We start from the raw sequence: 22,031 nt of genomic DNA on the forward strand, positions 1-22,031 counted from the left end.
AAGCAAAAAAAAAAAAAAAAGTGCGTCTAGGACGCACATTCTAGCGATCAGAAATGTAACGCCTGCCCGGAGCGGGCGTTAATTGCTGAGCACTACTAAAACTAGTACAGAAAAGCAGAAAAAACTGCTTTTCTGTACTGCCTCCTAATTAATATCGTTGGGATATTAAATAGGAGGAACAACTCTTTAAAAAAATAATTTAAAAAAAAAGTTTAAAAATAGCGCTGGCAGTGGGGTGCAGGAAGCGGACGCTCAGTTCACAAGCATCTGTTTCTTGAACCCCTGGCACATGCAGGGGTTAGGAAAAAGGACGCTGATAAATTCAGTGTCCATTCTCCCAACCTGACTACCGGCACCAGAAGGAGTGAATAACTCAATATTAAAGTGTCGGGCACTTACTATTCATTTATTCACTCCTTCACTTATTGCCCATTGGTCCTTTTCATTGACATTTGTCAGTGAAAGGACCAATCCCCTTTCAGGACAACCTTCTGAAAGATGATTGGTTCTTTCACTGACATGTGACAGTAAAGGGACCAATGGGCAATGTGGTGGTCCCGCTTCACAAGAGTGGGAGCAGAGAGGAGGCTGGTTAGCCTCACCTTGGTGGTGGGAAAATTAGTGGAGACTCTGCTGAAGGAAAGGATTGTGAACTATCTACAATTTGGTGAGGCTTGCTGGACTTGAGGCAGCATGGATTCACCAGGGGAAATCCTGTCAGACAAATCTGATTTCTTTGCTTGGGTGACTAAAGAATTGGATCAGGGAAGAGCGCTCAATGTGATTTACTTGGATTTGAGCAAAGCTTTCAATGTGGTCCCACATAGGAGACTTGTGAACAAAATGAGAAGCTTGGGAGTGAGCACCAAGCTGGTGGCCTGGATTACAAACTGGTTGACTGATAGGAGTCAGCGTGTAATGGTAAATGGAACTTACTCTGAAGAGAGAGCGGTGTTAAGTGGAGCGCCATAGGGATTAGTGTTGGGACCGGTTCTGTTCAACATCTTCGTGAGTGATATTGTGGAAGGGATAGAAGGTAAAGTTTGTCTCTTTGTGGATGATACTAAGATCTGCAACAGAGTGGACACGCCGGAAGGAGTGGAGAGAATGAGACGGGATTTAAGGAAGCTTGAAGAGTGGTCGAAGACATGGCAGCTGAGATTCAGTGCCAAGAAGAGCAGAGTCTTGCATCTGGGGTGCGGTAATCCAAAACAACTGTATGCAATGGGGTGAAGGGCTGATGTGCATGGAACAGAAGCAAGACCTTGGGGTGACAGTGTCTGGGGATCTGAAGGTGGTGAAACAATGCGACAAGGCGATAGCTAAAGCCAGAAGCATGCTGGGCTGCATAGAGAGAGGAATATCAAGTAAGAAAAGGGAAGTGAATATCCCCTTGTAGAGGTCCTTGGTGAGGCCTCACCTGGAGTACTGTGTTCAGTTCTGGAGACCATATCTCAGAAGGGACAGAGACAGGATGGAGGCGGTCCAGAGAAGGGCGGCCAAAAAGGTGAATGGTCTTCATCGAATGAGTTATGAGGAGAGGCTGAAGGATCTGAATATGTAGACCCTAGAAAAGAGGAGGTGCAGGGGAGATATGATACAGACCTTCAGATTTATTATTATTATTTTTTTTAATTTTTTAATTTTTATAGACCGAAGTTCTTGTAGGAACTACAAATCAATCCGGTTTACATACAACTTTTAAATGCCCAAAAAGAGTAGGGGGCTTTACATAGAACAATTGAACAATAAAACAGGTAACAATAGAACAATAACAATAATGATGGAACAAATAGAATAGATAACCAATTAAACATAGTAATATAGTAATAAATATTATATAGAAAATAAATATAAAAGGGATAGAGTAAATGAAGTGTGAATACAGTATAAATACAAAAGATGAAAGAGCTCAAAAATTAAGGTACAGTTGAAAAAATCTTAAGAAAGGTTTTAATGATGCACAAACCACAAACCTTCTCTGTTGGAAAGAAATCAGTAGAACTAGGGGTCAGGAAATGAAACTCCAGGGAGGACGACTCAGAACCAACGTCAGGAAATATTTCTTCATGGAGAGGGTGGTGGACACCTGGAATGCCCTGCTGGAGGAGGTGATGAAGACAAAAACGGTGAAAGATTTCAAAAGGGCATGGAATGAACACAGTGAAACCCTAAAGGCAAGGGGGAGGGGAATATAGTAAGAGGAATGGGGGTTAAGTTGCTGGGACGCAACTCGGTCATTGCTCGCTGCTTTAACGGCAGGGGATTGGATTCAGACAACAACCAACAAGAACATTAAACTGTACAGTCTGGAAAAACAAGAATGTGGGTAACTTGCTTGATGTGGCGGTTGCTACCCTTAACCAAAAAGCCTGATACTACACTTCTGAAGCAACGCCAACATTGCTCTCTGCTTCAACGGCAGGGGATGACGGACTCAAACAATGACCAACAAGAGCTGTGACCTTAGCGGATAAGTATGGGAAACTGATAGCTATGGGAGCTTGCTGGGCAGACTGGATGGGGCATTAGGACCTCTTCTGCCATCTCTTCTACGTTTCTGTGTAATGTCACCTCCCTTTTTCCACTGACCATTCATCTCCATATTCAGCCAAGCTTCTTCAGCCCCCTCTCCATTTGATATTCTGAAAAGGGGCCACACAGTTCCAGGGCCTACCCAGGTAATGCCCCATGTTATAAAATAGCCACATCTATGTGTGGGTCTTAAAATTGACCCCCTATGTCTAGCACTCTCCCTTGATCCAACTCTCTGGTTATCCAATCAGAGACATTGATCAGGTACGTCTGACAAGATTCACCTCTGGTAAAACTACGCTGCCTCGGATCTTGCAATCCATGGATTCCAGAAACTGCACCCTCCTCTGATTTAGCAGCGATCCCATTAGTTTGCTCCCCACCGAGGTCAGACTGACTGTTATGAATAGGAAAGGCATCCTCCTGCCTGCAGTGCTCCTGAGACTATTCCCAGCTCTAAAGAAGAAGCATTGAAAAGCTCAGCCAGCCGAGCTGCCAGGACATCTCTAAGTTCCCTTCGTGCCCTCGGATGTAGCCCACCCGGCCCCATCGCCTTAGCTCTGAAAATCGAATGAGGTTTCCCTCACTTCCCGTCTTATTTGTGTGCATTTTCTCCGTATTCTTCCTCTTGCCGCTTTCTCTGGGCTCGCTGTAATCAGGTGCGCTCAGCGGAGTGCGCACTGCTCTACCTGCGCGCGCTTCTTAATCCCGCCTGGCGTGGAAATCCCATGCAGACGAAGGCATTAGCACCTACGTTGGTTGGCGCCATAGAAACGGTAAATAGTAGTATGGTAGTAATACCCGCCCATCCCCAGGCTTAACTCGGGCTTCCTTAGCACTAGAAATTTTACGTCTGCTCTGAGGAGCAGGGGAGTTTCCAGAGCTGGTGTCAGTCCGCGGGCAGGCGCTAGGAGCTGCAGCTCGTACTCTGAGCGCAGAAAACATGATTCATACACAAAAAGCATGGTTTTTCCTGTGCGCTAAGCCTTTTCTGCGTGGCATTTTCTGGTTTGTGGGCATTTTTTAACTCCTGATCCATTAGCTTTCTGCACCAGGAGGAGTTAAAAAAAAAAAATTTAACTTGTGCATTAAGAAACTGTACATTGAATTTCAGTGCAGAGTTTTAATGCTCAGCAAATTACATCGACCTCCCTCGGTAAGCAGTGAACAGAAATATTTAAGCAGTTTTGTTTTTTCCTCATCAGCCTCTACCTATTCCTCCCCTTCACCTCTGAGTCTCACAATGACACTGTTGCGTCCATCGTCCGACATGCCTCACCTCTATTTCAGCCTTCTCCACCAGCCTTGGGAGAATGGCGTCCGTAGCGTCTCCTTGCCGCACCCTCCGGCTTCCCCGGAGCGGCTCTGGCATTGCGTCCCGCCATGTTGACCTGAGGCCTCCTAGGGCGCGCGCACGCACGCCTCTCGTCTTGTAGCAGTGTTGGCGCAAACCTCGGGGGCGTCCCCCTCGAGTGACGTCACTGCTTCCTCCTTCATAAGGTTGCCCATTTTCTGACTCTCGCCGAGTTAGCAACAGATTGGATTCGCTCCAGGCTGAAGCTGCTCTGCCGCTTCTACGCTGCTGGAAGCCACCTTCACCCTTCAGGGTTCTACTAACCTGGGTACCTGCTCCTCGGGGGCCCTTTGCTTATTTACAGGTGCCTATCCTGATACAGGTGCTCACTCCTCGAGGGCCTGTGTGTCTATCCTGGTGCCTGCTACCAATTCTTCAACCTGCTGGAACACTACCTATCAGCTACAGAGAGTGAGTACAACTTCTCCCAGTCTGTCCATCTTCAGCTCCTCGCTGTCCATCTGCATTGGGCTCTACACTACCATTGTGGGACAGGTCTCCTCTGCCGAGGATCACAGACTGCTAATACCTATCTTCTCTCTACTGCTCATTGGGAACTCTATCTACTCAGCTACCAGGGAGTGTGTAATAACATCTGCCAGTCTGTCTCTCCTTCAGCGCCTCACTGGATATCTGTATCAGGGCCTTACACCACCATTGTGGGACGGGTCTCCTCTGCCGAAGATTACAGACTGCTAACATCTATCCTCTCTCTACTGCTCATTGGGAACTCTATCTACTCAGCTACCAGGCAGTGTGTTATAACATCTGCCAGTCTGTCTCTCCTTCAGCGCCTCACTGGATATCTGCATCGGGGCCTCATACCACCATTGTGGGATGGGTCTCCTATGCCAAGGATCACAGACTGTCGCTATCTAATCCACTCTCTACTGCCACCTCTGGTGGACCGCACTAGCTGTATAATAAAATATACATTCTCTGTGTTTGTGCATCTGAGTCTAGCCCAGTGCTTCAGTTCCCTACGGGGCTCCACCCCCCACCCCCCCCCCCCCCCCATAGGAGATATCATCACTGTTGCCCCTGAGAATCCACCAAACACCTCAATATCATAACAGACACTTTTTGCACTTCCTTCTTTCACTAAAACAAATGAAGAGAATACCGCTGACTCTGCAACCACTGGACCCCAGTCCACGAGGAGGTCAAGATCAGGAAGAGACCGCTGCAAAGCTGGCGGTCCCAAACCTGCCAGGTGCCAAGAAGAAGATGACAATACCAATGCTTAAATATTTCTGTTCACCGCTTACTGAGGAGGTCGATGCAATTCAATGTGTGTCTGTGTGTGAGGGAGAAGGAGCATGTGTGTGAGGGAGAAGGAGCGTGTGTGTGTGTGTCTGTGTGTGTGTATGTGTGTGTGTGTCTGTGTGAGGGAGAAGGAGCATGTCTGTGTGTGTGTGTGCGTCTGCGTGTGTGTGTGTGTGTGTGTCTCTGTGTGTGCGTGTGTGTGTGTGTGTCTGTGTGTGTCTGTGTGTGTATGTGTGTGTGTGTCTGTGTGTATGTGTGAGGGAGAAGGAGCATGTCTGTGTGTGTGTGTGCGTCTGCGTGTGTGTGCGTGTGTGTGTGTCTCTGTGTGTGCGTGTGTGTGTGTGTGTGTGTGTCTGTGTGTGTCTGTGTGTGTGTATGTGTGAGGGAGAAGGAGCGTATGTGTGTATGTAGGTCTATATCTATGAGAGAGGAGAAAGCTTGTACATCCCTTTCCCACTAATCTATGACATTCCCAGGGTGACTGGAAATAAAATATTCCCAGGTATGGAGAGTGTGAATCTTTGTCCTTATTAGTTATTAGTTTGAATTTTGGGGTGTTATTTGCTGCTTTGAAATATTTTATTGGTGGTAGGGAAATTTCAAACAAATAGTATTTGAGTTTTTAATTATTGGATCTTCCGTTCATGAGCTGTTTTGAAATATTTTATTATTAGTATGTTTATATTATTATGATATGTGTGTTTGTTATAGTTCTTGATTTTATTGTTTCATGGCTGAGGATTGGTGATAGCTCTGTTTTTCCATTGTTGCACTGCATTCAGAGTCTGACTTGTAGTTTCCAGGACAGTTTTTGCCTGCATGTTTGTTTCTATTTATACTTTATGGTTTCTTTTTTCTGTATTTGGTGAGGGTCTGCCTGTGTTCTGCATGTGTGACCGAGGAGGGGAATTCTGCTAGCATTTAGGGATCTATTGCAGCTTGGTTTGTTCCTAATAGGAGGTGTATTGGTCTTTTGGGGCCTGGTGCAATATTTGCAATGTTGCCTTTTCATAGTTAAGCTTGTTACTTTTTAAGTGCTGGCAGTTAGTGCTGTTTTGGAGTGGAAGGTTTGTTATATATTTTTTATTTAATTTACTCATGGCTTTCTGAGGGTGAAGCCCACACCTTACATGTGTTACAACAGTCAGGGCCGGTGGGTGGGTCTGTAGTGCCCCAGGCACACTAATGTAACACTGCCCCCTGTACCCCCCTCCCCCGCACAACCTACCCTGAGTTGAACGAGGCCCTCGTAAAGTGGTAGATACATAGAGACATGTTTTCCCTCTGCTCCCATATCTCCTTTGGCATTTTGAAAATGGCACAGCCTCGCGTACCCTGATGCTACCCCGCCCAGTCCCGCCTAATGGTCACGCCAGCCCTGACAGTAGTCCTAACCCCATATGGGCTCCAAGTATGGTTTTCTGCAGGCTTTTCTGGCTGACGCCATAGCAGTGCATGTGGAAATAATGTACAGGTTGCGAGATTTTTACCTCAGAAGCCTGTGCTGTGAATGTTCTTTTTCATGTAAAATCTGTTATTATAAATGCATAATTTTAAACTGTGTGCATGGGGGGATGGGGCAGTGACAAGGGTATAAGGTTTGCCTAGGGCTTCTAATACTCTTGCAGTGGGCATGGGTTCCAGGGGAGTGGGGTGGAGACCTGGAGGGTGGTGGGAGGGCTGGCAGTGGAAGCTTCTGGAAGGAGCTGGCCTGTTTGGCAGGCCTGAGACAGGCCTGGGGCAGCACAATAATTGTTTGCACAGGGCAGCAAAAAGGCTCGCACCCACCCTGACTATCTTTCCCAGCTTCACCAGATATTGTCGCCTGTCTTCCTCTTTCTGCAATCTCTTGCACCTTATGAATGCGAACCTTTTCTCCCTTATCTTTTCAGTTTCTTTACAAAACCATAAAGGCCTCTTTCCTCGTCTCTTTATTTGCTTAACAAAAAGATTAGTTGCCCTTATGATATCTCCTTTTAGTTTTTCCCACTGTCCTTCTACTTCCCACAGATTTTCCCATCCAGGTAACGACTCCTTGAGGTGCTCCCCCATTTAGTGTTCCTGAAGTCTAGGACCCTCGCCTTAGAATGGACCTTCCTCTCTTGTGCCCCAATATTGAACCTCAGCACTGGTTCCCAAGTTATCATCCACTACATCAGAAACCCCATCCCCGCTGGACAGCACCAGGTCCAGTATCGCCCCCTCCTGTGTGGGTTCTGTTACTAATTTATAGAACAGTTCTGCTTCAGAGAATCCATAATCTCCCTGCTTCTAGAAGACACCGCAGCTGGGATGTCCCAATCAACATCTGGCAGATTGAAATCCCCTAGCAGCAGCTCCTCCCCTTTCACAGCAATCCTGTGCGTATCCTCTCTCCGTCTCCTCGGTCTGTGATGGAGGTCTGTCCAGTACAAATAATGTCCCGTTCCCTCTTTCCAGATGAACCCTCAGCGCCTCCTCCTTACCTCGTAAGCCCAGCAGTGCTGTTGCTTTAATGCTACTCTTTATGTATAACGCCTCACCTCCTCCCTTCCTATCTGGTCCTTCCTGAATAGATTGTAGCCGGGTATAACTATGTCCCAGTCACGGAGTTGCATGTACCAGGTCTCCGTGACTGCCTCTTCCAGGGCTGCCTCGGGGTCGGTCCCTGTGTAACTCACACTGCAGAGCAGCGCTCAGGAAGGGAATGCTGTGATTTATGCGCATATTTTATGATTTTAAAAAGTCTGTGCATAGATTACACGTCGCAAGTTGCGCCTTCCGAAGAGTAGGTGCAGGTGTGCGCGACGCAGACGGTGCGCACGCAGACTTCACCACTCTCCGGGTGGGTGGAGGGCAGGAGTCAGGATGAGGTGGAGAGGACGAAGATTAAGAAATGGAAGGGGAGGAGGGATAAAAATGAAGTGAAAAGAGAGGCTCGGGGCTGAGGAAGAGGAGAGGGGCAGAAGCTGGGGGAGGGGAGGGAGAGGCAGGGAGCAGATAAGGAAGAGAAGGAGAGAGCTGGAAGATTGATGGAGGCAAGGTGTAAGGAGAAATTATAGGTGTGAAGAGGAGGAAGAGATGGAGGAGATGGGATGGGAGAGAAAGGAAAGTAACAAAATGTAGGAGAGAGGAAAATGGAGACGAGGGGTAGGGGAGAGCAGAAGATGAGAAAAGAAGTGAGAAGAGCAGGGAAGGGAGACTGAGAGAGGGACAGAAAGGGAGGGGAGAGAGGAGCCTCGGGGGATATAACTCAGAAAGGATGGAGCGGGAGAGAGAGAGTTTGGACTAGGACTGGGGGGGCAGGGGGATGGGAGAGAGCCTGGGAGAGGGGGAAGAGGAAGGGGGAAGAAAGCAAATAGAGAGAGACGTGTTAAAATATCCCCCTAGACCCTGAAAGAGGAGAGAGGCAGAGGAGAGCGGGCAGAGACACTCCCCCCCCCCCCCCCCCGTACTTGGGCACGGACAGGGCAGGGAAGGGCTGGGGGCTGCCCCGTGCTCAGAATCTCCCCCTTGGCAGCTCTGGCGCCCCCCGGAGCGTCGGATGAGCGTTAGCAGGGGGGAAGGACATAACCGGCCAGGGGTTTCCCGTGTTTGACCTGCGTGCCCTGCCAGTAACTCCCGCTCTCACCGTGAGCACTACTGTCTCTCCCTCCTGACAGGAATCTGGCTGGGGAGCCCTGCTTCCAGCGGCTTCTCCATGAACGTTTCCCTGGCAGAGCAGGGGGTGAAGGGCGGGTCGGCGGTGCTCCCCTGCGTCTTCTCCCGTGAAGACTCCGCCTACCATGGGCCCATCGTGGTGATCTGGAGGACGGATTTCAGCTTCTTGGGACCAGAGGTCTTCCGCTGCTCCGTCACCAACGGCACCTCCGGCGGCCCCAGCCCCGATAACTGCACGGCCTGGGGGGGCAAGGATGGCCGCTACCGACTGGAGGGGGACCCTCGGCGCTACAACCTCTCCCTGCAGATCCGAAGGCTGGCGTTTGACGACAGCAGGAACTACTACTGCCGCGTCGAGCTCACAGAAATAGAGAGAGAAATGTGGACGAACACGACAGGAACCAACCTGACCGTCGTAGGTAAGAGTCGTCCAGCGAGACCCCTGCCTTCTGTCCCGATGAGAGCCGCTGGGTGGGTGGACGGGGGGCCTGGTGGGTCACAGGGGCACAGGTGTACTGGGGAAGGGTCACAGCACAGAGAGGATAGTTTGGTCACCTCCGCCTCAAGCATACAAAGCAGGGCCCCACGTGGTAATGAGGGATAAGGGGGTGCTGCAGGTTCTTACGGAGCCCCATGGGGTAATGGGGGATAAGGGGGTGCTGCAGGTTCCCACGGAGCCCCTCGGGGTAATGAGGGATAAGGGGGTGCTGCAGGTTCCCACGAAGCCCCTCGGGGTAATGAGGGATAAGGGGGTGCTGCAGGTTCCCACGGAGCCCCTCGGGGTAATGAGGGATAAGGGGGTGCTGCAGGTTCCTACGGAGCCCCTCGGGGTAATGAGGGATAAGGGGGTGCTGCAGGTTCCTACGAAGCCCCTCGGGGTAATGAGGGATAAGGGGGTGCTGCAGGTTCCCACGGAGCACCTCGGGGTAATGAGGGATAAGGGGGTGCTGCAGGTTCCTACGAAGCCCCTCGGGGTAATGAGGGATAAGGGGTGCTGCAGGTTCCTACGGAGCCCCTGGGGGTAATGAGGGATAAGGGGGTGCTGCAGGTTCCTACGAAGCCCCTCGGGGTAATGAGGGATAAGGGGGTGCTGCAGGTTCCTACGAAGCCCCTCGGGGTAATGAGGGATAAGGGGGTGCTGCAGGTTCCTACGAAGCCCCTCGGGGTAATGGGGGATAAGGGGGTGCTGCAGGTTCCTACGAAGCCCCTCGGGGTAATGAGGGATAAGGGGGTGCTGCAGGTTCCCATGGAGCCCCACAGGGTAATGAGGGATAAGGGGGTGCTGCAGGTTCCCACGGAGCCCCTCGGGGTAATGAGGGATAAGGGGGTGCTGCAGGTTCCTACGGAGCACCTGGGGGTAATGAGGGATAAGGGGGTGCTGCAGGTTCCTACGGAGCCCCTCGGGGTAATGAGGGATAAGGGGGTGCTGCAGGTTCCTACCGAGCCCCTCGGGGTAATGAGGGATAAGGGGGTGCTGCAGGTTCCTACGGAGCCCCTCAGGGTAATGGGGGATAAGGGGGTGCTGCAGGTTCCTACCGAGCCCCTCGGGGTAATGAGGGATAAGGGGGTGCTGCAGGTTCTTACGGAGCCCCATGGGGTAATGGGGGATAAGGGGGTGCTGCAGGTTCCTACGGAGCCCCTCGGGGTAATGGGGGATAAGGGGGTGCTGCAGGTTCCCACGGAGCCCCTCGGGGTAATGAGGGATAAGGGGGTGCTGCAGGTTCCCACGGAGCCCCTCGGGGTAATGAGGGATAAGGGGGTGCTGCAGGTTCCCACGGAGCCCCTCGGGGTAATGAGGGATAAGGGGGTGCTGCAGGTTCTTACGGAGCCCCTCGGGGTAATGAGGGATAAGGGGGTGCTGCAGGTTCTTACGGAGCCCCTCGGGGTAATGGGGGATAAGGGGGTGCTGCAGGTTCCCACGGAGCCCCTCGGGGTAATGAGGGATAAGGGGGTGCTGCAGGTTCCCACGGAGCCCCTCGGGGTAATGAGGGATAAGGGGGTGCTGCAGGTTCCCACGGAGCCCCTCGGGGTAATGAGGGATAAGGGGGTGCTGCAGGTTCCTACGGAGCCCCTCGGGGTAATGGGGGATAAGGGGGTGCTGCAGGTTCCTACCGAGCCCCTCGGGGTAATGAGGGATAAGGGGGTGCTGCAGGTTCTTACGGAGCCCCTCGGGGTAATGGGGGATAAGGGGGTGCTGCAGGTTCCTACGGAGCCCCTCGGGGTAATGGGGGATAAGGGGGTGCTGCAGGTTCTTACGGAGCCCCTCGGGGTAATGAGGGATAAGGGGGTGCTGCAGGTTCCTACGGAGCCCCTCGGGGTAATGAGGGATAAGGGGGTGCTGCAGGTTCTTACGGAGCCCCTCGGGGTAATGAGGGATAAGGGGGTGCTGCAGGTTCTTACGGAGCCCTTCGGGGTAATGGGGGATAAGGGGGTGCTGCAGGTTCCTACCGAGCCCCTCGGGGTAATGAGGCATAAGGGGGTGCTGCAGGTTCTTACGGAGCGCCACGGGGTAATGGGGGATAAGGGGGTGCTGCAGGTTCCTACGGAGCCCCTCGGGATAATGAGGGATAAGGGGGTGCTGCAGGTCCTTACGGAGCCCCTCGGGGTAATGAGGGATAAGGGGGTGCTGCAGGTTCCTACAGGAGTCACTAGCCACAGTTTTCAGGGAGTCTAACTGGACACACACGGACATCTCCAGGCCAGGGACCGAGTTTATCCTTCAAGGGTCCTACCAGTAGGTCGGGTGACCGCTCGCTGTCCTCACAGATTACAGGGAATGCACCTCCTGCGGAGGCAATGCTCAGCGCCTCTCAGGAGCAAGAAGGAACGTAAGGAAAGGGTGACCCTTGACCATCCTCCAGCGCGGAGGTCAGGGGTCACAAACACTTCCTGATCTTCACTGGTTAGGGGTCATTAAAAGCAAGAATGACCACCAGGTCAGTGATGCTAAGAGGAAGTAGCAGGAGCCAGGGTGAAATGAAGCAGGACGCTGTCTGAACCCAGGGGTCAGCGTGGCGATGTGACCCTGCCCGCGCAGAGCTGTCACCGATCCCCGGGGCAGCCCAGGCAGAGCTTATTCAAAAGATCTTCCTATAAAACGGATCCCTAAATTCAGGGGGGGCTAAAAACTAGAGGGAGGGCCTTAGGTGCTCCGCGCTGATTTCCAATCCTGGTAAAGCGAGGTCAGGGAACAGGAGACGGCTCAGCTTTGATTTTTAATATGGGCTTTACGGGTGTCACCGATCTATAGTACGGCACGTATGAAGCTGTCAGGCTGTAATGGGGCGCACATAGATGGTACTGCTCTGCAGTGCGGGGGGCACATGGGACACCTGCCAGGCCATGGTTTCTGTTCTGACTTTTCTGATGCGAAGCTCCTCGTGCGTGGGAAGTGGCAGCAGGGAAGGGTCTCAGCTTCCAGCCCCTCCCGCCAACCTCGCACACCTAGGACCCCCCACCTCCTCTGCACCCAGACATACAGTGCATACCTGCTACTTCCCAGGGAAGCACCCGTATCAGTTCTCAAGAACTAACTTACATGTTGTTCTTATTGCAAATCTGCATACAAACTAAGCACGGTCATCACAGGCAGAGGTTTGTGAAGGAAAGGTAAATTCTCTGACTCTTATCACCAGACGGAGTCCAGCTCTAGTCTCAGCTGCAACAGGAAGACACCCAGCCACCCGGGAGTGAAATAAAACAGGAAGACACCCAGCCACCCGGAGGGAAATAAAACAGGAAGACACCCAGCCACCCGGCAGTGAAATAAAACAGGAAGACACCCAGCCACCCGGCAGGGAAATAAAACAGGAAGACACCCAGCCACCCGGCAGGGAAATAAAACAGGAAGACACCCAGCCACTCGGCAGGGAAATAAAACAGGAAGACACCCAGCCACCCGGCAGGGAAATAAAACAGGAAGACACCCAGCCACCCGGCAGGGAAATAAAACAGGAAGACACCCAGCCACCCGGCAGTGAAATAAAACAGGAAGACACCCAGCCACCCGGGAGTGAAATAAAACAGGAAGACACCCAGCCACCCTGGAGTGAAATAAAACAGTGACCTGTTCTGTCTGGGCAGGGATGCTGAAGACGTCCACTTCCCTCACATGCAGAAGGGTTATTCCCTCCTTCCACACTAAAACACATGTCGCCCCTTCCTAGCATTAACAGAGGTGTCTCTCTTGGTATTACACCCTCCCCTAGCATTAACAGAGGTGTCTCTCCTGGGATTACACCCTCCCCTAGCATTAACAGAAGTGTCTCTCCTGGGATTACACCCTCCTCTAGCATTAACAGAAGTGTCTCTCTTGGGATTACACTCTCCCATAGCATTAACAGAGGTGTCTCTCTGGGGGTTACACCCTCCCCTAGCATTAACAGAGGTGTCTCTCCAGGGGTTACACCCTCCCCTAGCATTAACAGAGGTGTCGCTCCTGGGGTTACACCCTCCCCTAGCATTAACAGAGGTGTCTCACCTGGGGTAACACCCTCCCCTAGCATTAACAGAGGTATCTCTCTTGGGATTACACTCTCCCCTAGCATTAACAGAGGTGTCGCTCCTGGGGTTACACCCTCCCCTAGCATTAACAGAGGTGTCTCTCTGGGGGTTACACTCTCCCCTAGCATTAACAGAGGTGTCGCTCCTGGAATTACACTCTCCCATAGCATTAACAGAGGTGTCTCTCCTGGGATTACACCCTCCCCTAGCATGAACAGAGGTGTCGCTCCTGGGGTTACACCCTCCCCTAGCATTAACAGAGGTGTCGCTCCTGGGATTACACTCTCCCATAGCATTAACAGAGGTGTCTCTCCAGGGGTTACACCCTCCCCTAGCATTAACAGAGGTGTCGCTCCTGGGGTTACACCCTCCCCTAGCATTAACAGAGGTGTCTCTCCTGGGGTTACACCTTCCCTTTGCATTAACAGAGATGTCTCTCTTGGGGTAACACCCTCCCCTAGCATTAACAGAGGTGTCTCTCCTAGGGTTACACCCTCCCCTAGCATTAACAGAGGTGTCTCTCTTGGGATTACACCCTCCCCTAGCATTAACAGAGGTGTCTCTCCTAGGGTTACACCCTCCCCTAGCATTAACAGAGGTGTCTCTCTGGGAAGTACATCCTCCCCTAGCATTAACAGAGGTGTCTCTCCTGGGGTTACACCCTCCCCTTGCATTAACAGAGGTGTCTCTCCTGGGGTTACACCCTCCCCTAGCATTAACAGAAATGTCTCTCTTGGGATTACACTCTCCCCTAGCATTAAGAGAGCTGTCTCTCTTGGGGTTACAGGGGTTACACCCTCCCCAAGCATTAACAGAGGTGTCTCTCCTTAGATTACACTCTCCCCTAGCATTGTCAGAGGTGTCTCTCCTGGGGGTACACTCTCCCCTAGCATTAACAGAGGTGTCTCTCTTGGGATTACACTCTCCCCTAGTATTAACAGAGATATCTCTCCTGGGGTTACATCGTCCCCTAGCATTAACAGAGGTGTGTCTCCTGGGGTTATACCCTCCCCTAGTATTAACAGAGATGTCTCTCTTGGGATTACACTCTCCCCTAGCATTAACAGAGGTGTGTCTCCTGGGGTTATACCCTCCCCTAGCATTAACAGAGGTGTCTCTCTTGGGATTACACTCTCCCCTAGCATTAACAGAGGTTTCTCGGGGGTTACACCCTCCCCTAGCATTAATAGAGGTCTCTCTTGGGATTACACTCTCCCCTAGCATTAACAGACATGTATCTCCTGGGATTATACCCTCCCCTAGTATTAACAGAGATGTCTCTCTTGGGATTACACTCTCCCCTAGCATTAACAATGGTGTCTCTCTTGGGATTACACTTTCCCCTAGCAATAACAGAGGTGTCTCTCTTGGGATTACACTCTCCTCTTGCATTAACAGAGGTGTCTCTCTTGGGATTACACCCTCCCCTAGCATTAACAGAGGTTTCTCTCTGGGAGTTACACTCTCCCCTAGCGTTAACAGAGGTGTCTCTCAGGGGTTACACCCTCCCCTAGCATTAACAGAGTTGTTTCTCTTGCAATTATACTCTCCCCTAGCATTAACAGAGGTGTCTCTCTGGGGGTTACACCCTCCCCAAGCATTAACAGAGGTGTCTCCTCTGGGAGCTACACCCTCCCTTAGCATTAACAGAGGTGTCTCTCCTGAGATTACACTCTCCCCTAGCATTGTCAGAGATGTCTCTCCTGGGGTTACACCCTCCCCTAGCATTAATAGAGGTGTCTCTCTTGGAATTACACTCTCCCCTAGCATTAACAGAGGTGTGTCTCCTGGGGTTATACCCTCCCCTAGTATTAACAGAGGTGTCTCTCTTGGAATTACACTGTCCCCTAGCATTAACAGAGGTGTCTCGGGGGTTACGCCCTCTCCTAGTATTAATAGAGATGTCTCTCTTGGGATTACACTCTCCCCTAGCATTAACAGACGTGTATCTTCTGGGGTTATACCCTCCCCTAGTATTAACAGAGATGTCTCTCTTGGGATTACACTCTCTCCTAGCATTAACAATGGTGTCTCTCTTGGGATTACACTCTCCCCTTGCATTAACAGTGGTGTCTCTCTTGGAATTACATTCCCCCTTAGCATTAACAGAGGTGTCTCTCTTGGGAGTTACACTCTCCCCTAGCATTAACAGAGGTGTGTCTCCTAGGGTTATACCCTCCCCTAGTATTAACAGAGATGTCTCTCTTGGGATTACACTCTCCCCTAGCATTATCAGAGGTCTCTCCTGGGGTAACACCCTTCCATAGCATTAATAGAGATGTCTCTCTTGGGATTACTCCCTCCCTTAGCATTAACAGAGGTGTCTCTCTTGGATTACACTCTCCCCTAGCATTAACAGAGGTGTCTGTCTTGGGATTACACTCTCCCCTCGCATTAACAGAGGTGTCTCTCTTGGGATTACACTCTCCCCTCGCATTAACAGAGGTGTCTCTCTTGGGATTACACTCTCCCCTCGCATTAACAGAGGTGTCTGTCTTGGGATTACACTCTCCCTTAGCATTAACAGAGCTGTCTCTCTTGGGATTACACTCTCCCCTTGTATTAATAGAGAGGTGCCCATCAGGGTTACAGCCCCTCTCCTTCGCACAGATATTAATTCTCCCAGTTGGGTTTGATGTGAATCTAGGGACGCTGCTCTTCTCCTGATATACCATAAGTAATAACCCCTCCCTGTCTGCTCTCCACAGCGCCACCCACCATACTCAACCTGACGCTCCACGGAAACGTTTATGCGGGGCGCTGGGCGGAGTGCGTGGCGGAAGGACTCCCGCTCCCCAACATCACCTGGGACAGGCCAGAAAAGAGTGAGACGCCCACGCCGCCCCCACAGGAGGTGAAATTCGCCAACCTGAACCAAACGCTGGGGAACCTCACCGTGACCCAGAATGGGACGTACACCTGCAGAGCACAGAATGTGTACGGCCAGGACGAGAGGCGGCTGGAGGTGGGCGAGATGCCCAGCAGCCACACAGTGATGATTGCGGTGGGCCTGGTCTTGCTGCTCCTGCTGTTCCTGGGAACAGGAATTGTCTGCTTCATCCATAGGAGAAAGGAAGGTAATGAGGGGGCGGGATGTGACCATCAGATATCTAATATGTTACTGCGAGGCCCTGCGATGAGTTGAGACACTTACGGGGTCCTGTGCTCGAGGGCTGGATTTACCCTGAAATGTGACTCAGTGTCCTACACTCTTGCCTTAAGTTTCTGTCCCCACGTGCATGACGGCATTCAGTCTTGTCTGATGCGCTCTTGACTCCTTCTCCAGATGTTTTCTCTCCCTCCTCATTTTTTCCTCTCCCCTCCAGACACTCACCCTTTCTTTTGAAGACTTTTGCAGAGAGTCCCTCTCACCCCGGGCCCCTCTGCAATATTACTCATAAAACCATCCCTGGCTACCCCGCCGGCCACCCTCCTCTCCTCAGACTGACCTCCAGCCATTTGCCACCCTCTGTTAGCTCGACCCATTTCTAAACCGGTAAAGAATAGGAATGGCTCCTTGCATGGGTCAACACATCCCAACTGTGGACCATCACCAATTTTCTCTTCTCACTTGGGTTTGCAGGTTCTCTGCTATGTTGGAAAGTCAGCACAAGGTATGTATCTCTCTCTCTCTTATCTTTTCATTTGGGAGGGACTATGGGTCATCCAGGCCAGTCAATGGAAGCTTTATGTACGTACTCCGGGGTGTTGTGCTCTACTAGCTTTGCAGTCACAGCGGAAGACTACCTGTTCCCCGCAGCTGCTTACATAGACGGTAGACAAAACACAATCAAAATGTGGCAGCTGACAGCACGTGCGGCGACACTAGGAGAAATGTTGCAGACCTGCCGGAAGCAGCATAAGGAACTCATTTGCCTCTCTGGGTGTGCAGTAGCCAATGGAGTCAGAAGGGGAAGAGTCTGATGACACGGAGAGGGTAAAACGGTAGATGAGTGGGAGAACGAAAGTAGATGAGGGGAGAAGAGAGTGGAGGGAGCAGAATGAAAGGACAGGTGGAGGGAAGTGGGAAGGAGAGGAGAAAGGAGACTGGATCCTGTAAGTTGCCTTCAAAGTAGTCAACAAGGAAAGGAGTTGAGGAGGAAGGAGGCACTCTGTAGAGAGAATTGGCACCAAGTGGTAAGTTTACAAAACCAAGTGTGCGAAAAAATGGAGCAAATGCACATATCTCACCTGCTTGCACCTCTCACTGGATTTTCAGCCCCTCCCTCGCCCCCCCCCCCCCATACTAAAAAATAAAAATATGCGTGGAAAGTTCATAACGTGGCATAAATTTGGCTGCACATCCCAGGTGGACGTTTCGGGGTCGTTCTGAATTTATGAGCGCGAAAGTTACGTGGATAACCGTCAGGCCTTTTATGCTCATAGCTCTCTACCCTGCATTGCACCAAGTAAAGTTACGCACTTGACGTTCAAACCTAAGCATCTTTCCCATAGAAACAGAACAGGAGAAAGCCTTTAATAACTCAGCCCCATAATTTGTGTGGTTGTCTTGTGCTTAGAATCTTATTTATTTATTTAAATGATTTATATACCGGAGGTTCCTGATAATATACATATCACCCCGGTTCACAAGGAACAGTAACTGTCGCTACATTTAGCGGTTTACATAGAACAATCTTGTGGGTAACGTTTCAGTAACGTTTTACGCCTACGTGTTGGATGTATCGTTACTAATGAGAGAGGTTGTGTAGTTTAGTGATGGAAAGAAGAGAGGTGTTGGTGCATCTTGTAACTCTCTGGGGAGATTGCTCTGTGCAGGAGGAACTGGGAAGGGAGCAGCCTGGAGACACGAAGTTACCACGTATCAGGAATACAGAGGAGGAGGCGCGAGGAGCTCGAGGTGGGGAATGGTGACGGATAGGTTAATGGTTCATGAGAAATCATTCTGAATAACGGTGTCTTCATTTCAAAGGGAGTTCTGCAAGTGAGCCATTATTTGCCTTCAGCAAAATCCCTGACTCACAGACTGGTTAGAACCTGGCGTCACTGTCCTCTCAAAAAAATATCCATATGCACCTGAAAACCAGAACGAACCCTGGTGGCCAAAAAGTCAATCTGACCATCAATGTTTTTATCCATGCGAAAACTTACAAGATCAATTCATCCCCACTTGCCAGTGGGAAAACTTTCTAGCGTGTGAGCAAATAAATGTAATTGTATTTGAAAAAGCTACTGAGAGGCCCTGTGCATGTGCAGGTGTTAGGACTGCACCCAGTGTCTGCTGTGTAACTTAGTATCCGCTCACTCTGCTCAGCTGCCGCTCTCAGCAACCTCTGAAATAGGGCAAAAGAAGCGTGAATGGCCGATGCTTAGTGTGAAGCCCAAAATGCTTGACCACACTTCGATTACATCACCTCCTCATGTCAGTGTGCTCTGAAAACGCTTTCATCTCCTTCGTCCAGAGGAAATAACGAGGAAAGCAGCAGCAGGAAATTGAATGCACAAAAATCAGCTGCAATGTCTTAAGAAGGTACAAACGGTGAACTGCTGTCATGTCTGAAGCAGAAGAGTCCACCTCTTTTCCTCTCTGCCTCTACAGTATTTCCTCTTCACTGCCCGATGGCTCTCCTGCCCAGTAAGGTACAGCACTGACCCCTTCGATGGCAAAGCTGTGACCTTTCCTTTACACTCGGCAGGGGCAGTCATCAGAAAACTCATGTTCCTGCAAAGTCCACTGGGACGTTTTATCCCTGGATCTTGTAGCTTGTTTCCCTTTAAATATTGCCTAGGGGGTCTGTGGGTCAGAAGCACCCATGCCCTTTGCACTGCTCTATGGGCAAGCAAACATATAGCGCAAAACACAAAGATTTCAGAATCAAATGCAAGGGCACTATTGACCTAACAAGCTCTTTCCCCACCCTCGGCTTGTGCTTCCAGCGGGGCAGAGGACCAACCTTTTTCTGCCAGATCAATCTACTCAGGAAATGGGCTTTGAAAATTCTCCTTAATATTCATTGCTCAGATCCTCCATCATAGAGCAAGACAGGACAGGAAGGGCGGGGAGGGGGCAAGGGAGACGGAGCCTCATGTGGACCACCTGAGGACTCCTTCTCTCTCACGCCTACACTAACAGGACTCTGCCCAGGGCCTCCCCCCAGCAGTCATCCGTCGTACGGGACGGGAGCTCTGCCTTTTACAATCTGCCACTGCTGGCTGGACCCAGGGAATATGAGAAAACCTGCAAATTATATCCTCCAGCGACCAGGAATGCTCTCAGCTCTCACCTGAAGATGGGCTTAATCAGTCCCACCCTGCGGGAGGCAAACTGCACAAGAATATTGAGGTCGATATTCAGAGGAGCTGCCCGGCTAATTTTGGGAGGAAGCCAGACAAATCTTCAAAGCTGAAGTGCCCCCCTTATTACCCCTCTCAGTGGATATATTTGTGTGCGCAACTCAAAGTGTACCCACATAGAAAGAACCAGGGCACATTTAAACTCTGTGAGCTGGGAGTTGATATTCAGCACTGGTCAGAGCTCTTAACTTTAATCGGCCCGCTGAATATTTATCTCATTGTTCTTCAGCCTTTCCTCTACGTGTCTTGCCTTTCCTTTATTTCTCTAACAGTTCTACTCCTCAAACTGAGGCAATCATTCTGTGGTGCAAGGCTTCTGGTGTTTCTTCATTAATCCCTCCGGTGCTGGGGTGAATAAGTGTTGGGGAGATTATGCCAGGGAGGCAGAGTGGAGGTTGAAGTGTCAGCAGGTGGGGTGGGTTGTTTTTTTTTTTTTGGCTTTCTAGCGTTAGCTTAGGCTGACCTCCCGGCCCGAGCATGCCCACTGCAGTTTCTCCAAAAGAGGATCAGCATCACCAGAGTGACTGTGGTGTGTCCAAGGAGGGATCAATTTGGCTCTCGCATGGGAAAGAAGGCAGGGGATGCATTCTGCAGCTCGGAGCAGGGTGGGCCCTTTTGCCCTATTTTTCCCCATCTGTTCACTCTTATTCGGCCTCCTGCTCAGCGCTTTCTTTTCTGGTCTCCTTGGATAGCTCTGTGCCTCGACCTCCTTCCTGGTCTCAGATTGGGTGTGTTGACCTCATAGGTTTGTGCATTGTAACGTTGGTAAGGTCAGACTCATCAGAGATACTTTCTCAGCCCCCTCATCCTCTTTGTCTCGATGTGCATGGATGTTTTCTGACAAGGCTTTGACGCTCTTTGTAGGTGCTAAATGTCTAACTAGTATTTTTGCGGGTCACCGGTTTCACTGAAGGCAAATAGCGGTTAGATTCCAGAAATCTAACTTGAAATGAAGATTCATTTATACAAAAAAGAATCTAATGAGCCCGTTTTTTTGGATATCTTCTGATACAGTTCATGTGGGCCCCTCCATGGTTGCACTCGTGGGCTGGTACATGGGCTCAGCTTGTCTTGCGGCCCTGTAAGCAGTTACGCTTGATCCAGGCTGAGGGAAAGCTGAGAAGGGGGAAGAGTCTGGCTCGCTAAGATTGTCCTGTTTTCTAACCACATGTTACCTTCTCCCAGAGTCCAGGGGAATCTGGCCATCAACAGCCACCACAGCCCATCGGACATACCCGGCGCAGGTAGGAATGCAGCAAAGCAAGGCCTGAGTAATGCGAGCATTGACCATAGCCAGTCCCAAAAGGCAGCTGAAGGTCTGTGTCCCACTCCTACAGCAGCACCGGGGCCAGAGCCTTAGTGATGACGAGGGGATGGGAACACGCATTGCAGACGTAGCTTCCTTTGTATTCTTAGCAATCCAACATGGGAGTCTGATTTTAGGAGTAAAGGTTTCTTTGCATGGACGAAGTGTCCCAGTTACTGCCTCTTACCACGCGCCACTCATGTTGGCCTCTGGTTGGGATGCAAAGGCCACATGTACACTGCCAGCTCCTTGCATACACTGCCAGTTCAACACATGCATTGCAGGTTCACCATATCCACTACCTGCTCGTGGCAGATGAGTTTGAGTGTCCTCCCGGAGCAGGCGTTGAAGGCTAAAACAGCCAGAGAGGATTTACGAGTTGTTAATTGTCAGATGCTTCCTAACCAGGGGTTTTAAAGGTGAGGTAAATTATTTGCAGGAAAAAAACCTCTTCTTTTGGCTATTACCAAGGATTGGAAGAGAGTAGGTTCAGATTTCCGACAGACAGGGAGCATAAGGAACGGGCCCTCTGGAGTGAAAGCTTCTGCCACAGGAGGCTCTGAAGCTTTGGAAGTAGCGCCCCAGTCCTCATTATTATCTCTCATGATAACTCAGCTCGATGACAGAGCTACGAAGGGGAGAATTTGGACTATTCCATATTTCCCAATGCATTGTGGGATTTGTAGTCCGGAAGCTTTATTCCTGTACTTCAAAGGAATAAATAATGTACAAGAAGCATTTGGATTTGTTTAGATTTCATTCCTTGCCTTTCCAAATCGGAAATGAAGGTCAGTTACATTTCAGGTACATTAGATAGGTTTTCTGCCCCAGAGGGGCTCACGGTCTAAGGGACTCACTTACTAAGCATTTCCCAGAGAAACAGAATGGTAGAAAAGCCTCAGTAAATCTGACCCTAAGATTGTGAGCTCTCTGAGAACAAACAAACACCTACTGTGCCTGAATGCAACCTGTCTCGAGCTATCAATGAAAAGGAATGAGCTAAATCTAAACAAATAATCCAACATAATTACCCTTCAGAATCACCTCTGCATATGATGATACCCCTCAAATCTCCTCTCCACTTGATACCCCACAGAAACTCATCTCATGATG

The 22,031-nt window shown here is 50.5% G+C and overlaps 1 protein-coding gene across 3 annotated transcripts in view; it reads left to right on the top strand.

Annotated features, from left to right (window-relative positions):
• Positions 1-22,031, top strand: part of LOC115079433 (sialic acid-binding Ig-like lectin 15) — a 107,414-nt gene that overhangs the window by 69,843 nt on the left and 15,540 nt on the right. For all 3 annotated transcript variants that reach the window (XM_029583044.1, XM_029583030.1, XM_029583037.1), the window contains exons 2-5: positions 8,797-9,213; positions 16,006-16,374; positions 16,881-16,911; positions 20,798-20,856. In XM_029583044.1, coding sequence (XP_029438904.1) covers positions 8,797-9,213; positions 16,006-16,374; positions 16,881-16,911; positions 20,798-20,856 — 876 coding nt within the window. The remainder of the gene's footprint in view (positions 1-8,796; positions 9,214-16,005; positions 16,375-16,880; positions 16,912-20,797; positions 20,857-22,031) is intronic.

Source organism: Rhinatrema bivittatum, chromosome 1 (genome assembly GCF_901001135.1).
Source record: "Rhinatrema bivittatum chromosome 1, aRhiBiv1.1, whole genome shotgun sequence".
Lineage (NCBI taxonomy): Eukaryota > Metazoa > Chordata > Amphibia > Gymnophiona > Rhinatrematidae > Rhinatrema > Rhinatrema bivittatum.